Source organism: Mercenaria mercenaria, chromosome 1 (assembly GCF_021730395.1).
Source record: "Mercenaria mercenaria strain notata chromosome 1, MADL_Memer_1, whole genome shotgun sequence".
NCBI classification, from domain to species: domain Eukaryota; kingdom Metazoa; phylum Mollusca; class Bivalvia; order Venerida; family Veneridae; genus Mercenaria; species Mercenaria mercenaria.
Window position 1 is genome coordinate 39197274 of NC_069361.1, and position 15510 is coordinate 39212783.

General features: G+C 35.1%; 1 protein-coding gene across 1 annotated transcript in view; it reads left to right on the plus strand.

Moving 5' to 3' along the window:
- Nucleotides 1-15510, plus strand: part of LOC123541193 (protein stoned-B-like) — a 71988-nt gene that overhangs the window by 45386 nt on the left and 11092 nt on the right. The window contains exon 3 of the mRNA XM_053544905.1: nucleotides 467-4397. Coding sequence (XP_053400880.1) covers nucleotides 488-4397 — 3910 coding nt within the window. The 5' untranslated portion in view covers nucleotides 467-487. The remainder of the gene's footprint in view (nucleotides 1-466; nucleotides 4398-15510) is intronic.

Genomic DNA, 15510 nt, shown 5'->3' on the forward strand with positions numbered 1-15510 from the left:
GTGATAAACTTGACATTTGTGTTTTGCCATTAATAGACTTGACATTTGTTTTCTGCCATTATTTTCCAGGAACACATTATAAGACATTATTTAACAACTTTCTTGATAGAGTAGTGGTCTTTGTGCACCATTATAGTTATTGATCAGTCTGATCCTGATATAATGCCATACAGTTTAGAAGAAGTCTCAGGAGACAAGCGATAAAAAGACCATTTTATTGTCCTTAAAACAGTTCTGCCGTCTAAGAATTATATATATATGATTCCCTACAGATATAAAATGATAACAGAGTATTACATGAAATGACTACCTCCCTTGGACCAGTCTGCATTTTTCTAAGTCAAAATTTTTTATTCTGATGACAAATATATAAAAAAAAACTAAACTAGAAAAGTAGTTTCATATTTTATAAAAATTACTTTTTGCTTTAACTTGATGTACGAATGTTTGAATTGTATATTTTCAGGTTTGTGTTGTAATATAGACGATGTCAACAGGAGCATCTTTTGATGACTCATCAAACCTAGTGGACATAGCAGCCCCTACGAATGGTGAACAAAAAGAAGGTACAGGTGACACATCTGATAATCAGCCAGATCTTCTCTCCTTTGATGAGCCAGAGGACATAAAAGAAGAGAGTAAGAGTCAGGAGTCAAAGTCAAAGTCAAAGAAGAGCAAAGCCAAAAGGTTATTTAAAAGAGCCAAATCTCCAATTAGTGGTGCAATTAATAAGACTACAAAAGAATTTAAAAAGCTGAGTAGTTTACCAAAGCATCATCACTCATCTTCTCCAAAATCTCCTCAAAGATCCCCCTCTAGAGAAAAACTTACTGAAGAATATTCTCACCTTGAACAAAAGTTAAATGAAAAAACATCTGAAGAATGGCTTGTCTTCCAACAAATGCAAGACAGAGTAAAAGAAACAGTTGTTAAATCACAGCAAAAATTGAAACATTACACATCTCAAAGTGAGGACGAAGAACCAAAGCAGACAATATCAACAAAATGGACAGGTTTTGAAGCCGATTCAGGACTAGAACCTGAAGTAATTGATACATCCTTGCATCCTTCTATAAGTATAACTTGTCCAGCAAATGATTCAGATACTGTTGATCTCCTAGATTCCGGAACAGATATACCTAATGTGGATATTGATTTAGGACTTTCTCCTCCTGTTACCCCTGGTCCTCCTGTGAATAGTAGAATAACAAGTATGGATAATATTAAGGAAGAAGCAGAGAAGGCTAAAGAAGAAGTACAGGTTAAAGGTGATGAATTAGACTTCCTTGGTTTGATTGGTTCTGGTCAAACTGCCCAGCAAGAAAACAAACCTTCTGACATGCTGTCACAAGATCTTTTAGGACTGGAAACTTTTGTTTCTCCTGATTCTTCCTCAGGTACTCGGCAAGATGGTCTAACAATTGCCACATCAGATGTTCTAGCTGGGTATGCATTTACATCTTCAATGTCAGCAGATTCTTCTACAGCTGTTAATACGGAAACAAAGACGGTTAACAGTGATATTTTGATGTTTGAACAACCATTAGAAACATTTAATAAGACTGTTGAACAAACAAAAGCATCTGACAGTCAAGTTAAACAAGATGAACTGTTTACAATTGATGATATTAATGAGCCAACTGTTATTGCACCTGTACAAGATACCATGGGAAAATCAGAAGAACAGTCAAAATCAGCATTAGATATTTTTGGTGAACCTTTAAAGCCTTCTGTTGTTGAAACTACTAGAGACCAAAGCAGTACAGATGTACTTGATGGTGGTACAGACAATAAAGCAGAAATCTTGGTATCTGCTACATCAGTTTCAGATGAATTTGCCAGTTTTGATCCTATGAAATCTGACAGTTTCAGTGTAGGGTTTACTCCTGCAGTTAATATTCAGAGAGCCCATAGTCCTATGGCAGTTAATGATCTACAACAGTTTGAAAGTTCCCCAAGCCAGGGTATGACATATGGCTCTGTTCCCTCTTCAAATATTCAGGTTGATATATTCTCTAAAATCAAGCAGATGTCATCTTCAAGTCAGCCAGTTTCACCTGCTAGAAGAACAACTCCTAAACCTAAAGATGTATTTGGATTTGTGAAGAAAGAATTGAAAAAACCAGACGAAGATGAAGATGATGGTGATTATAAGCCACTTGTTGCATTATCTACAAAAGCAAAGACAAGTGAAGAGATGCAAGAAGAAAAAGTTGAAGAAACTTTGCCAGGTCAGCCAGATTCAGTAAACAATCCTTTTTTGTCATCAAGTTTTACAGAGGAGATGCAGACAGGGGAAGGATTTAGTAGTGCAAATGCAGCTCAGCTGTTTGGTGTTGAACCAGAGACATTAGAAATAGAATCTGGCTTTGATGATTTAGGTAAACAGGCTGTTGACAAAGCCCATGATACTGTAAAATCTTCCTGGGTAACTCCAGGAGCTTTTGATGATACTGATTTTGGTGTAGACTTTGAAACAGATGAAAAATGGGAAGACAGTGTCCCAACAGAGAAAACACAGACCGGAGATGTATGGGGAGCAAATGATGGGCCTCATGCAGACAAGACTGAGACTAAAGCCAGCGACAGTGATAATCCATTTCTGGATGATTTCTCAACATTTGATGAAATTCTTGAAGAACAACGAACAGTTGATACATCTGTTAATCCATTTTTGTCCAGTGATCTAACTGATGCACCATTAGTTGCAACATCGGTCCCTGCAGTTTCTTCTTCAGCTCCCAGTAATCCTTTTTTCAACAGCACTGAAGCATCATCAGACTTACTTGGTGGAGGAAATTCTGCTATGCTATCAGATAGTGAAAGTTTTTTCCTTGATTCTGTATCTGACAATAAACAAGACACTGAAGTAGCAGATGATATATTTGATCCTTTCAAAGTGACTGCAAAGTCATCAGAAGCCATTACAGAAGCAGAAACAGGTGCTGATTCATTAGATATATTCTCAAGTGTGGCTGCATCAGGTGATAAACAGTTGGCAAAGCCTTCAGAAGATGAAGATCATGGTTTTATGCTTGATATTAAACCTGTTGCTGAAAGGCCAAAAGAAGATTCTCTTCCAGTAGCTCCAGCTATAGCTCCACCTCCAAAAGCACCAAAATCTCCACAACCACCCAGGGAGAATCCTTTTGACAGAGATTCTCCTCCTGAAGAAAACTTTGCTCAGTTTGAAGTCATGGATGCAAGCAACAATGAAATGCCAAAGGAAGCTCCACCAAAGAGTTTCTCAACGGACAGCACAACAACAGAAGAGGAGCCAGAAGTAACTTTAGAACCATTAGAACCATTTTTACCAGATTGTGAAAAGGAATCATTTAAGTTAATGTTAAGGTATCCTACAAAGAAGAAAATAGCAGGCAATCGGTATTGGAAGAACGTTGTAGTGAAATTAGAAACGCAGAAAGAGGGACTTATGGTAAGAGTGTTAAATGATGCAAGAGATCAGCTTCCAATTCAAGAACTTCCATTACAGCCATGCTATTCACTTTCTGATTTGTCTCTACAACAGTATGATCAGTATGGTAAAATACACACAGTAAAACTTCAGTATGTTTTCTATAAAGAAAGAGTGGGAATAAAGACTGAAAGAATTACACCATCTATAGTGAAATTTAAGAAAAGATCAGAAAAACCAAAAGCTACAATGATTCTTGACCATTCACCACAAGTGTCAGAACTTCTGAAATTTGGAAGTCTTGATAAGTCAGAAATCAAACTGTTTGTACAGAAAGTTGAAGACGAATTTATGAAGATGGAGGCAAAACGTGAAAAAACATTAACTTATACGAAAGATGAAGTAACTGCAGAAGTAAGGGATGAGTATTATGCAGAGTTAGACTGTAATGGTAGAGTGATCTCCCAGAAGGCAAGGTGTCGGGTCTTTGCTCTAGCATTCCTTACTGGAATGCCAATTGTAGAAATGGGACTTAATGATAAACGCAGGAAAGGAAAAGAGGTAGTTGGTAGATGCGATATCATTCCAATAAAAACTGAAGAATGGATAAGACTTGAAAATGTTGAATTTCATAGTTGTGTCAATAAAGAAGAGTTTGAAAAAACTAATAATATTAAATTTCAACCACTGGATGCATGTCAGTTTGAACTGATGAGATACCGTGTGAGGTTACGAGAAAACAAAGAACTTCCTTTGCAATTGACTATACAGCAAATTTTAAAGCAAAGAAAATGTGAAATTCGATGTGATTTGTTAGTGACCGGGTATCATTCGTACAGCAAGAAGCACGGACAGTTTCCTTGTGAGGATATTGAAGTGTTGTTTCCAATACCAGAAGTCTGGATTTACATGTTCCGGTATGAAAGGCGGTTTGGTTACGGCTCAGTGCATTCAGCAGCTAGAAAACCAGGCAGAATTAAAGGTAAATATTACTATTTAAAACGGTTTACACACTTTTCCAGTCATTTTTGACATACATACTTTTCCTGCCATTTTTGGCATACATAGTACATTAGAAGGATGGGAAAAATGTGATGCATGTTTATTACACTTTCAAAATGTCATATGTCAGTTACATGACACCTTTTAAAATTTCTATGTGCAATATTTGCTTTTTGAATATTGTAATGGCCAATAAAAATGGCACAGAAACTAAAATATTTCAAAGTTTATTTAGGAATATTAGCTATTTAAGACAGTTCTTTACAATACGGCAATATATTTGGATGAGTGCCCATTTGAAAAAAAATGTATTGGATGAGCTGTTTTTCATATAGGTACATTCAAGTTCAAATATATCCTGTACAGGACAATGTTAAGTGTTTTTATTCTGTTCATCAGTAAAAAATGAAAACAGTATAGATATATATTGCACCAAACATTAATTTTATTGGCATTGAATTTCATGCGCATACTTGTATCGTCTGTGATGGGGATTCGAACCAGAGTTTTTGTATTGCCCAATATGGAATATATTAATTGTATCAAATATGGAAATGTAGTGGACCTAGCTGTCACATGGTACAATTGCAATCACTGATTGGAAGAGAAAAATAGGTATAGAATAAGAAGAATATGATGGGAAATAAAGATAAATTTGATTGGTGTTTTAAGTAATCTAGAAATTTTGAAAAATGAAGACCATCAAGTGGCAAAATCACCATTGTAATGAACATTTTTCATAGAATTACTCTTCTATAAAATTAGATTCTGGTAAAATTTCATATCTAAGAGACCTGTATTTTTATCAGTTGATCATAATAGTACACGATAGGGGTAAGTGCATAATTCTGAGAAATTTGTCAATGATAAAAGAGAAGCTATAATGATTATAGTAGAAGGCACATTAGCGGCAAATGTTTCTTTTGCCTTTGCAACCAGTGCAGTACATCCATGCAGGCTGATCATGGTCTGCATTGTTTGCTATTCAGTCAGTAAATTTTTGTTGAAAACCCCTTTGGATAATAAGTGGTACTGCCCAAATTGAATGATGGACCAGTCCATTTTTCAAATTTAGCAGGGTAAAGGTTGAGGGATTCTTCTATGCAAGAACATTATTACTTTCATTGGTATACAGAAATATAGAACAGTTGTCAACAACATTAATCTTTTTATCTAATTAGCTAATTATTGTGTAATACTATGCAATACAGGTTATATTCTAAGGCCTTAAGAACAAACATGCATTAATTACAATTTATTATGACAAACTTAGAGTTAAAGGAAACAAAAGATGCTTACGGCATTTTGTGACTTAACTTGTTACTTTTTATAGGAAATTCTAACACGATCCGATTCATTTTCCTATTAAACAAAGAAGGCAGAAAACAGTGAATTATTATACAACAAATCATTGTTCTGACGTCATAATTATTACGTCATGGCGTCAAACGGCATAGCGGCGCGCTGGAAAAGAAACCGATCGAAAACGGGCAAATATTTAACTAATGTCATCAAGAATGTTCTTAAAAATTCTTGGTAACGTGTTAGAATCGAAATAATATATCTCATTTAGTGATTTGCTCTTGAATAAATCATTATTTGTCGTTCAGCTGCGCCCTCGTGATATAATTCCTTCGCATTTGAACTCCAAACAATGATTTATTCAACAACAAACCACTGGATGAGATATATTATTTCTTAAACAATTATACATAATTATTTGTTATTAAATTTCAAACTGAATAGTCAGCTTTTTGTAAGAATCGTGCAGGGATTAATTTCTGCCTACACGACCTAGCAAACACCAGCAGATAATGGCAGCCTGAAATAAGCGTGTATTCCATAGGGTGTAAGAAGACATTTGTATTGTTTATTACCAGCATTACTGTCTTACTTAGGATGATGTAAAGAGAATTTTCTAGGAGTGACAATGTGTCTGTTTATTGAGATCTTAATGGATATCTTAATGGCAAGCCTGTCATACACAAGAGAAAAAAAGTTTGCAGTAAAAACATGATTTTTTAAGAAATTGTTCATGGATTACCAGCAAGCTGATAATGTTGGGATTGTCGTTGTGAAACTCAGATGTTTTTATCCCAAACAGTGATTTTATCCTTGTATAAATCATTTTTAGATGCGTAGGCATTAAATCCGTCAGTTGAGAAAATAATCATTTTGTCACAGGCAAAATTAACATTTAGGAATGTCGGTCAAATGTAGAAATGCTTTCGTACGAAGCTTGGTAACGACTTTGTGAGTAAAGTGTCACAGCTTTCAGGATAGTTGTTGAGTTATTTGCTGTCATTAAGAACAAAAGTAGGTTAAAATTTCACACATTGTTACATAATTCTTCTCTATCAAACTTACTTTTGACAATATAGTATTATTTGTGACTTTATATATCATCATTAAACAGGTTATATAAATAGCAAAGTGCAATAGTGCCATTTTTTCTTCTTAAATATCACTGGTTTCATGATGACCCATTTTTATACGTCCGTTTGAAAATCATGACATATTATGACGTTCCTGGCAGTCCGGCGGGCGGGTGGGCGGCCAGGCGACCGCATCCACAGACTTTGTCCGGAGCATATCTTCTTCATGCATGGAGGGATTTTGATGAAACTTGGCACAATTTTTCACCATCATGGGACGGAGTGTCCTGCACAAGAACCAGTTCCCTAGGTCTAAGGTCAAGGTCACACTTAGAGGTCAAAGGTCAAATTCAAGAATGACTGTCCAGAGCATATCTTCTTCATGCATGGTGGGATTTTGATGCATACTTGGCACAATTATTCACCATCATGAGACAGAGTGCCAAGAACCAGGTTCCTAGGTCTAAGGTCAAGGTCACACTTAGAGGTCAAAGGATACAAGAATGAAAACTTTGTCCAGAGCATTTCTTCTTCATGCATGGAGGGATTTTGATATAACTTGGCACAGATGTTCACCACCACGAGACAGAGTGTCATGCACAAGAACCAGGTCCCTAGGTCTGAGGTCAAGGTCAAACTTAGAGGCCAAATGTCAGATACAAGAATGTTTTTGTCCGAAGCATTTCTTCTTCATGCATGGAGGGATTTTGATGTAACTTGGCACAATTGTACACCATCATGAGACGAAGTGTCATGCGAAGGTCCCTTCTTTAGAATTACTTCCCTTCGTTGTTACTATAAATAGCTTATATTGTAACTTTTTCATTACTAGTTGTAGGAAAAAATGGAGACCACTTTTCTGTAGTACACCATGCATATTATACATCCAATTTTGAGGTGTATTTTGACCTGTTTCTACCTGGTAAGGATTTTTGTGTGGACATACAATTTTTTGGGGGGGGGGGGGATTTTTTTTATATTTCTTTAAAGATTAACTTCCCTTAGTTGTTACTATAAATAACTTATACTGTAACGTTTTTATAATTGACCATAGGGAAAAACCAAGACCACTTTTCTGTGGTACAACATAGATGTTACTTTCAAATTTTAGGTGTATTTCTCTACCTGGTAAGGATTTTTTGTTTGTTTGTGGACTTAGAAAAACAAAAGAATTACAATAATTACTAAACAACCACAAAATTAAAATTCTATTTGCAAATACAGGTGCTAGTGTAAAGAAATTTGCTGTGACAGGCATATAATTATTTTGACATTCTGGCACTCCTGTTTTATGGCTGACTTTGCTACAGTTTGACAGATATATATGACTTAGAAATATGGGTGATTTGAACATTTTCTGTGTACTTTGCTATTTTATAATCTGTTCAATGGTAAGCATTTATTCAAAGACGAATAACACTTAATTGTGAAAAATAACTTACATAATGAAGGTGCGTATCAGTATATGAAATTCTAACCTACTTTTGTTTTCAAAGATGTCAAATAACAAAGAATTGGTCCTGAAAGCAGTGACACTTTGCTCACAAATCCGTTTCCAAGGTTCATCTTTAAGCAGTGTCGACAGTAATCTAGACTAGCCTCTAGACTGATAATAAATATATTCCTACATTTCCCCCCTTTTTTGTCAAATTCATTTTCATAGAGACAAGATGTTTCATAATCTGGGAGCTAGTAAATTTGTTCCAATGTTTCTAATTACTGCTAGTTTATGTTATATCACCATGAGCCAACAGAAGTACCTTAAAATTAACTTAAATAGGAAGTGACTAATTTTAACTTTATTGCATAGGACCAAATCTACTTTATTCTCCCTGATTATTGACAGAAGACATTCTAAACTTGCTGAAAGTTATTTCTTTTCCACCTCTGTTTCACTGTTTACATTAACTGACAACTGTTAAATTTCAAAGTGGCATTTTAAACCCTTATCAAACAAATAAACTTCTCTACAATGACTGGGTGATAAAAATTAAAGAATTATTTACATCAATGGAAACTGCTGATGTGTATTCCATTCTTCAGCATGATTTTCCAAGGAGAAACTGCCTTACATTGGCACAATACTACTCAAGTTGAGTTTAAGGTCATATTTCAAAAACATTATCAGCATCCTGTATAAATGTCATTTGCTAATGTAACTGAATACTTCTCGGCAATATTATTTTATTGCTTTCATAAAACTTTCAGCTTGATAGTAAGCTTTAACAGAAAATTTAATGTTCATAATAAAGTTTTCAGAAATGTTCATAATAAAATTTTAGTGTTAAATGACATGGCCTATCATTAAAGCCAGTTTATAAGACAAAATCCTAGTTTACAATGCATTCGAATAGATTAAGTCAGTTTCGTTTTTGTTAATTCAGGCAATCAGGTTGAAGTCACACTTCAGTAGCCTCACTTGTTCTGCTTATAAGGATGATGTTTTTTTATGATCTGCCATACAGGACAGGAACAGTATGTCAGTAGTTATCAGGCTGTACCTAAATGTCCTATTATTTGGACTAACACTTTATCAGCAAAGTTTTTTTTACAAAAATGCAGATTGACCCTGACCTTGTTTTCAGGGTCACTCCATCAAAGGTCAAGGTCACAGGGGCATGAACATAGAAAACCATTTCGATCAATGCCTTGAGAACCCCTTGACCCAGAATGTTGAAACTTCATAGGATGATTGGACATGCAGAGTAGATGACCCCTATTGTTTTTGGGGTCACTCCATCAAAAGTGAAGGTCACAGGGGCCTGAACATAGAAAACCATTTCCGATCAATACTTTGAGAACCCCTTGATCCAGAATGTTGAAACTTCATAGGATGATTGGTCATGCAGAGTTGATGACCCCTATTGATTTTGGGATCACTCTGTTAAAGGTCAAGGTCACAGGGGCCTGAACATGCAAAAACATTTCCGGTCAGTAACTTGAGAACCCCTTGACCCAGAATGTTGAAACTTCATAGGATGATTGGACATGCAAAGTAGCTGACCCCTATTGATTTTGAGGTCACTCTATTAAAGGTGAAGGTTGCAGCAAACAAAACATGGAAATCCATTTCCAGTCAAAAATTGAGAACCATTTGACCTAGAACCTTCAAATTTCATAGGGTGATAGGAGTTAAAGAGTAGATGAACCCTATTGTTTTTGGGGTCACACCATCAAAATTCAATGTCACAGGGGGCTGAACATAGCAAACTCTTTTCAATCAGTAACTTGAGAACCACTTGACCCAGAATGTTGAAACTATATCTAGGATGATTGGACATGCAGAGTAGGGTGATAGGAGTTACAGAGTAGATGACCCCTACTGATTTTGGGGTCACTCGATCAGAGGTCAAGGTCACAGGGGCCTGAACATGGAAAACAGTTTCCAATTCATAACTTGAGAACCACTTGACCCAGAATGTTGAAACTTTGTGGAATGATTGGACATGCAAATGATTCCTATTGCAGCCAACCATCAGTGTCACTTTCACTTTTACTCCTGTCCCCTATTGACTTCCTGCCTATATGACTATGCATTGGGGGAGACAGCATCTTCTAGTTACTGCTAGTTATGTTATATCACCATGAACCAACAGAAGTACCTTAAAATTAACTTAAATATGAAGTGACTAGTTTTAACTTTATTGCATAGGACCAAATCTACTTTATTCTGCCTGATTATTGACAGAAGACATTCTAACCATGCTGAAAGTTATTTCTTTTCCACCTCTGTTTCACTGTTTACATTAACTGACAACTGTTAAATTTCAAAGTGGCATTAAACCCTTATCAAACAAATAAACTTCTCAACAATGACTGGGTGATAAAAATTAGAGAATTATTTACATCAATGGAAACTTCTGGTTTGTATTCCATTCTGCAACATGATTTTCCCTGGAGAAACTGCCTTACAAGGCACAATACTGCTCAGGTTAAGTTTAAGGGTCATATTTCAAAAACATTATCAGCATCCTGTATAAATGTCATTTGCTAATGTAACTGAATACTTCTCAGCAATATTGTTTTATTGCTTTCATAAAACTTTCAGCTTGATGGTAAGCTTTAACAGAAATGTTCATAATAAAATTTTAAGTACAATCACACTTGTTAATATTCTCTTTAAACTTGTAGCAACATATCTGCAGGTTGTCATGGTGTTTTTTGTCACAAGAGTAATAATTATTTCTTCTGGAAAATGAAACCATAAGGGAGCTACTGCTGAAACAAATATGCTGCAATTTACATGCAATAAGTGACGAAGTATTTGATTATGAAATAACACTGAAGAAAGGGAAGTCTTCATAATTATACAGTAAATGAAATACATGGATGTGTTAGAATGGGTGGGGTCCGCATAAATTCTTTTGCACACTAATGCTTGTTTCACCCATAGTGAAAATAACTTAAACATTGTTCTGTGGCAAGTAGCTTTAAATGCTGAGTCATGTCTTATATGTATAGTTTTGTGTCCCCTTTCATTTTATTCACAGGTATGTTTACACATTTGAAACAAATATTTTTGTACATTTTGCATTTTATTAAGCCATATTTTTACAAAGCATCATTGTATCAGATAGATTCAGCCAGTAACAAAAAATATCTTTAAAAAAAGAAACGGCGCATAATACATTAAAGACATTAGTTTGGTATATTAAAAAAACACAGTGGTACTTATACATGCTTTTCTTGAACGCCCTGTGCAGGCGTGCTTAAAACTGTGATAGGATTTAGCACGGGGTATTTGAGGCCCACTTCTTCCATTGTGTCTTTACAATAAAGCATTGATTTTCTATGCAGTTGAATTGTCACAACACAATTATACTCAGTTGCGCTTTAATGTTATTTTAGCAGACGGGTCTCAAATTGTCAACGTCTTCAATAAAGGTTTATTGTTGTGTCATTTTATGACAGGTCACAAGGTTTTTGTGTTTCGACCGAGGCCAAGTACTTTTGTGTTTTTGCTTCTCTGCCTCGCACTATCAATTTGACAGTATATGTATTTAGATATAATTTAAACATTATTTTCGTGGATCAGTTAAGGCAGAATGAACAACACTCACCTTTAATCTCCTGTATCAGTTGTAAATGTATTAATTCAGAACTTTAAAAAAAAAATTAGCTTGCATGTGAACCAAACAATATTTTACATATGAAAATAATTGAACCTGAAATCCTAGGGAATCCCACGTTTCAACTAATCAGCACAGACATAACATGTGTTTTTTTACTGGCTTTCCTGTGCGTTTTTTTCAATAGACGATAAGGCAAGTTTTCATTGGTCTAGGGAGACATGCTTAATTTGCATATATATTCCGTGAAAACAAAAGGAGGCACCAAAAAAACAAAAGGTCATGTTGTTTGCCCTCTCATCATTTTTGTTCTATGGGAAAATCACACTTTTGATGCAGAAAAAGTCTATAATGTAGACTTTAATGAAACTTTTCATAACTGTAGAGTTACTTATCTTCAGTCATATGGACAGGTGAAATGTATAGATCTGTGTGCTTATTTATTTACATTTGCCAAATGTCCTTAAATTGCTGCTATAATATTTTAGGTTATTATTTCGGGTCATTTTATATTGCAACCTATCTGTTGTCAAAATGAGCCTCGAGAAGGACAGTAGCGCTTACTGTTTTACTCAAACTATATTTGATATAAGAGATTGCCAGCAACAGTTATGCTACCCATATTATGGCTACCAGGCATTATGTTATGTTTTCCGGAGAAAAGACATTACGCCTTCACTTTAGCATAATTAAATGTGTAGAACTACCTTAATTGAGTGTTATTGATGTTGAAGCTATAAACATCTGAAAGTGATGAAAAAATGTGATGCAACTGTAGTAAAACACTGATCTCTCAGATTTGCTAGAGGATAAGCAAGGTGTTATCCACTGTTTTGAGTGATCCAAACATAGAAAATATAAGGGAAACGATCAGGGACTGCAATTGAATTGCTCTAGGCTGAACACCACTAAATCCAGCTGCTCTTTATTTCATATAAAATCCACATTAATGCTTGATAATATTTTTTCAACATTTTCTAGCATATCAGATTTTCATAGACTAAATATTCCCATAAGAAGTTATTGTCTATATCGCTTCTATAGAAATGGGTGTTAACTTTTATAAAAGAAAACTACAGTTCATTAAATACAACCCACTGAATTAACCCCTTTCCGCTACTTCCAGTGTCTTTTTTCGAGACATAAAATCCTTATGCTGCCAGGGTTTCCGCTGCTATTCGCCAGTTCCTTTTTTGGCGAAAAAAAAAATTAAATTGGCGAAAAAAACTTTCCACAGTTAACAATTTTAAATTTGCGTAAAATAAACATTTGTTTTACTACCGGAAACAACGTTATAGTACAATAGGAACATGCCGACTATCACCGATCAATAATTATACACAGCGTGTCACGGATAATCCGATATTTAGCAATACACGATGACAATACACCAACGAATACAATATACACCGCGTCGATACTGAATTACACCTCTGGGCATAATTTAAAACTTCGCGGAGTCACGAGAGTGTTCCTCCACGCAAGAACGATTATCAGTCAATCTGATTCGCCAAATTCAGACCCGCCTACTATTACAAAAGCAAATGAAACGAAATATTTGCTGAGCGCTTCGTCTAAAGCCCCACCCATTTTCTTGATACTAAAACGAAAGTTATTTTTAATAACAAGCCAATTCGCCGAAGTAATCGATAATAATGAAAAGTCGAAGATATTATAGATAAATTTGTGCGATTGTAAAATATTACTGTTAAAATAAATCTACGCGCTCGTAAATTTCATTCGCGTATTTCAGCGCGTTCATAAAATTTCAGTCGAAGAATTGAGATACAAATGAACTAAAGCAGTTCTCTTTTACATTGCCCAACGTATAGCATTGATACACGGCCCAATTCAAGGGCATCAAAATAATGAGCTACTTGTACCTGTAGGTGGTATTTTCGCCATACATTTTATGTATGATCCGTTAAAGAAATTTAGATATAATGAAATTTAAGCCTTTCTGAAAAGCTTTTCAAAAATCATAAAATAAAATAAAACACGCTGATTTGGATAAATGACCTTATATAAATTTTGAAATAAAAAGTTAGAAATTAAAGAGCTAAATGTTCATGTTTTAGAAACATCTTAGTAGTGAAAAATGACCATTAAAGGGAGATAATTCAAAATTGGCAAACTATATATAGGGACAGTTTTATAGATTTGTTTTGAAAATAGTTGAGAATTAAGATTAAAACCAATTTTTGACTCAGTGTGATATTAGAATAGACTGGTTCAAGAGCAAATTGCATAGTTAAAGTATGAAATGAAAAAGAGATTGAAAAAAATGGTATATAATTTTGAACTGACTACTTATCTTTACATGATAAATCAATGTTAATGTGTATGCATCTGCTTGTTGAGTTATTTGTGGAATGTAGAACTAATTGAGTAATATTATATTAATCCTAATTTTTTCGACATTATTGGTCCTCTGCCGCGCGCATCTTTTTCTTTAAAAAATTTAAGTGGCGGAAAAAAAATTGTGGATAGTGGAAACCCTGTGCTGCCATTTTTACCTAGCATGCGATAGGAACAGGCCAATTTTGATAGAATGCTACACATACATACTGAAATGGTGTAGAGTAAAAGAAAAAGCTATTAAGAAAGGGCATGAGGAAAGGAAGAAAGATTAGGGCTATTTATATTTTGACTACTTGTGACCAACAGAGGCTTACATTTGATTTGGTAGTGATCTGCCTCTAGTAAGTCCAGATGCTCAAACCATCAATACACCTGAGTGAATAGTGTTTCACTGTGTATAAATTGGTATGGCCAACCAAGGGTTATGGCCTCATTTAATTATGAGGGTCAATAGGGAATGGAAATACCATCTCTTTATGTGCTTCCATCAAGGAAAAGGACTCTAGAAAGAATGTTTAAGAATGTTTTGTTTTCAAAAGCATGAATATTCTTAAAATTTTTAAACTTTAAATAATCATTGCTGGATTGTGAAGGCATTTGATTGTAGCCTTTTTTTAGCTCACCTGAGCAATGCTCAGGTGAGTTTTTCTGATCGCTCGATGTCCGGCGTCCGGCGTCTGTCGTCTGTCGTCTGTCAACATTTAGCTTGTGTATGCGATAGAGGCTGTATTTTTCAATTAATCTTCATGAATATTGGTCAGAATGATAACCTTGATGAAATACAGGCCGAGTTCGAAAATGGGTCATCTCGGGTCAAAAACTAGGTCACTAGGTCAAATCAAAGAAAAACCTTGTGTATGCGATAGAGGCTGTATTTTTCAATTGATCTTCATGAATATTGGTCAGAATGATTGCCTTGATGAAATCTAGGCCGAGTTCGAAAATGGGTCATCTGGGGTCAAAAACTAGGTCACTAGGTCAAATCAAGGAAAAACCTTGTGTATGCGATAGAGGCTGTATTTTTCAACTGATCTTCATGAAATTTAGCCAGAATGATTACCTTGATAAAATCTAGGCCGAGTTCGAAAATGGGTAATCTCAGTTCAAAAACTAGGTCACTAGGACAAATCAAAGAAAAACCTTGTGTATGCGATAGAGGCTGTATTTTTCAATTATTCTTCATGAATTTTGGTGAGAATGATAACCTTGATGAAATCTAGGCCGAGTTCGAAAATGGGTCATCTCGGGTCAAAAACTAGGTCACTAGGTCAAATCAAAGAAAAACCTT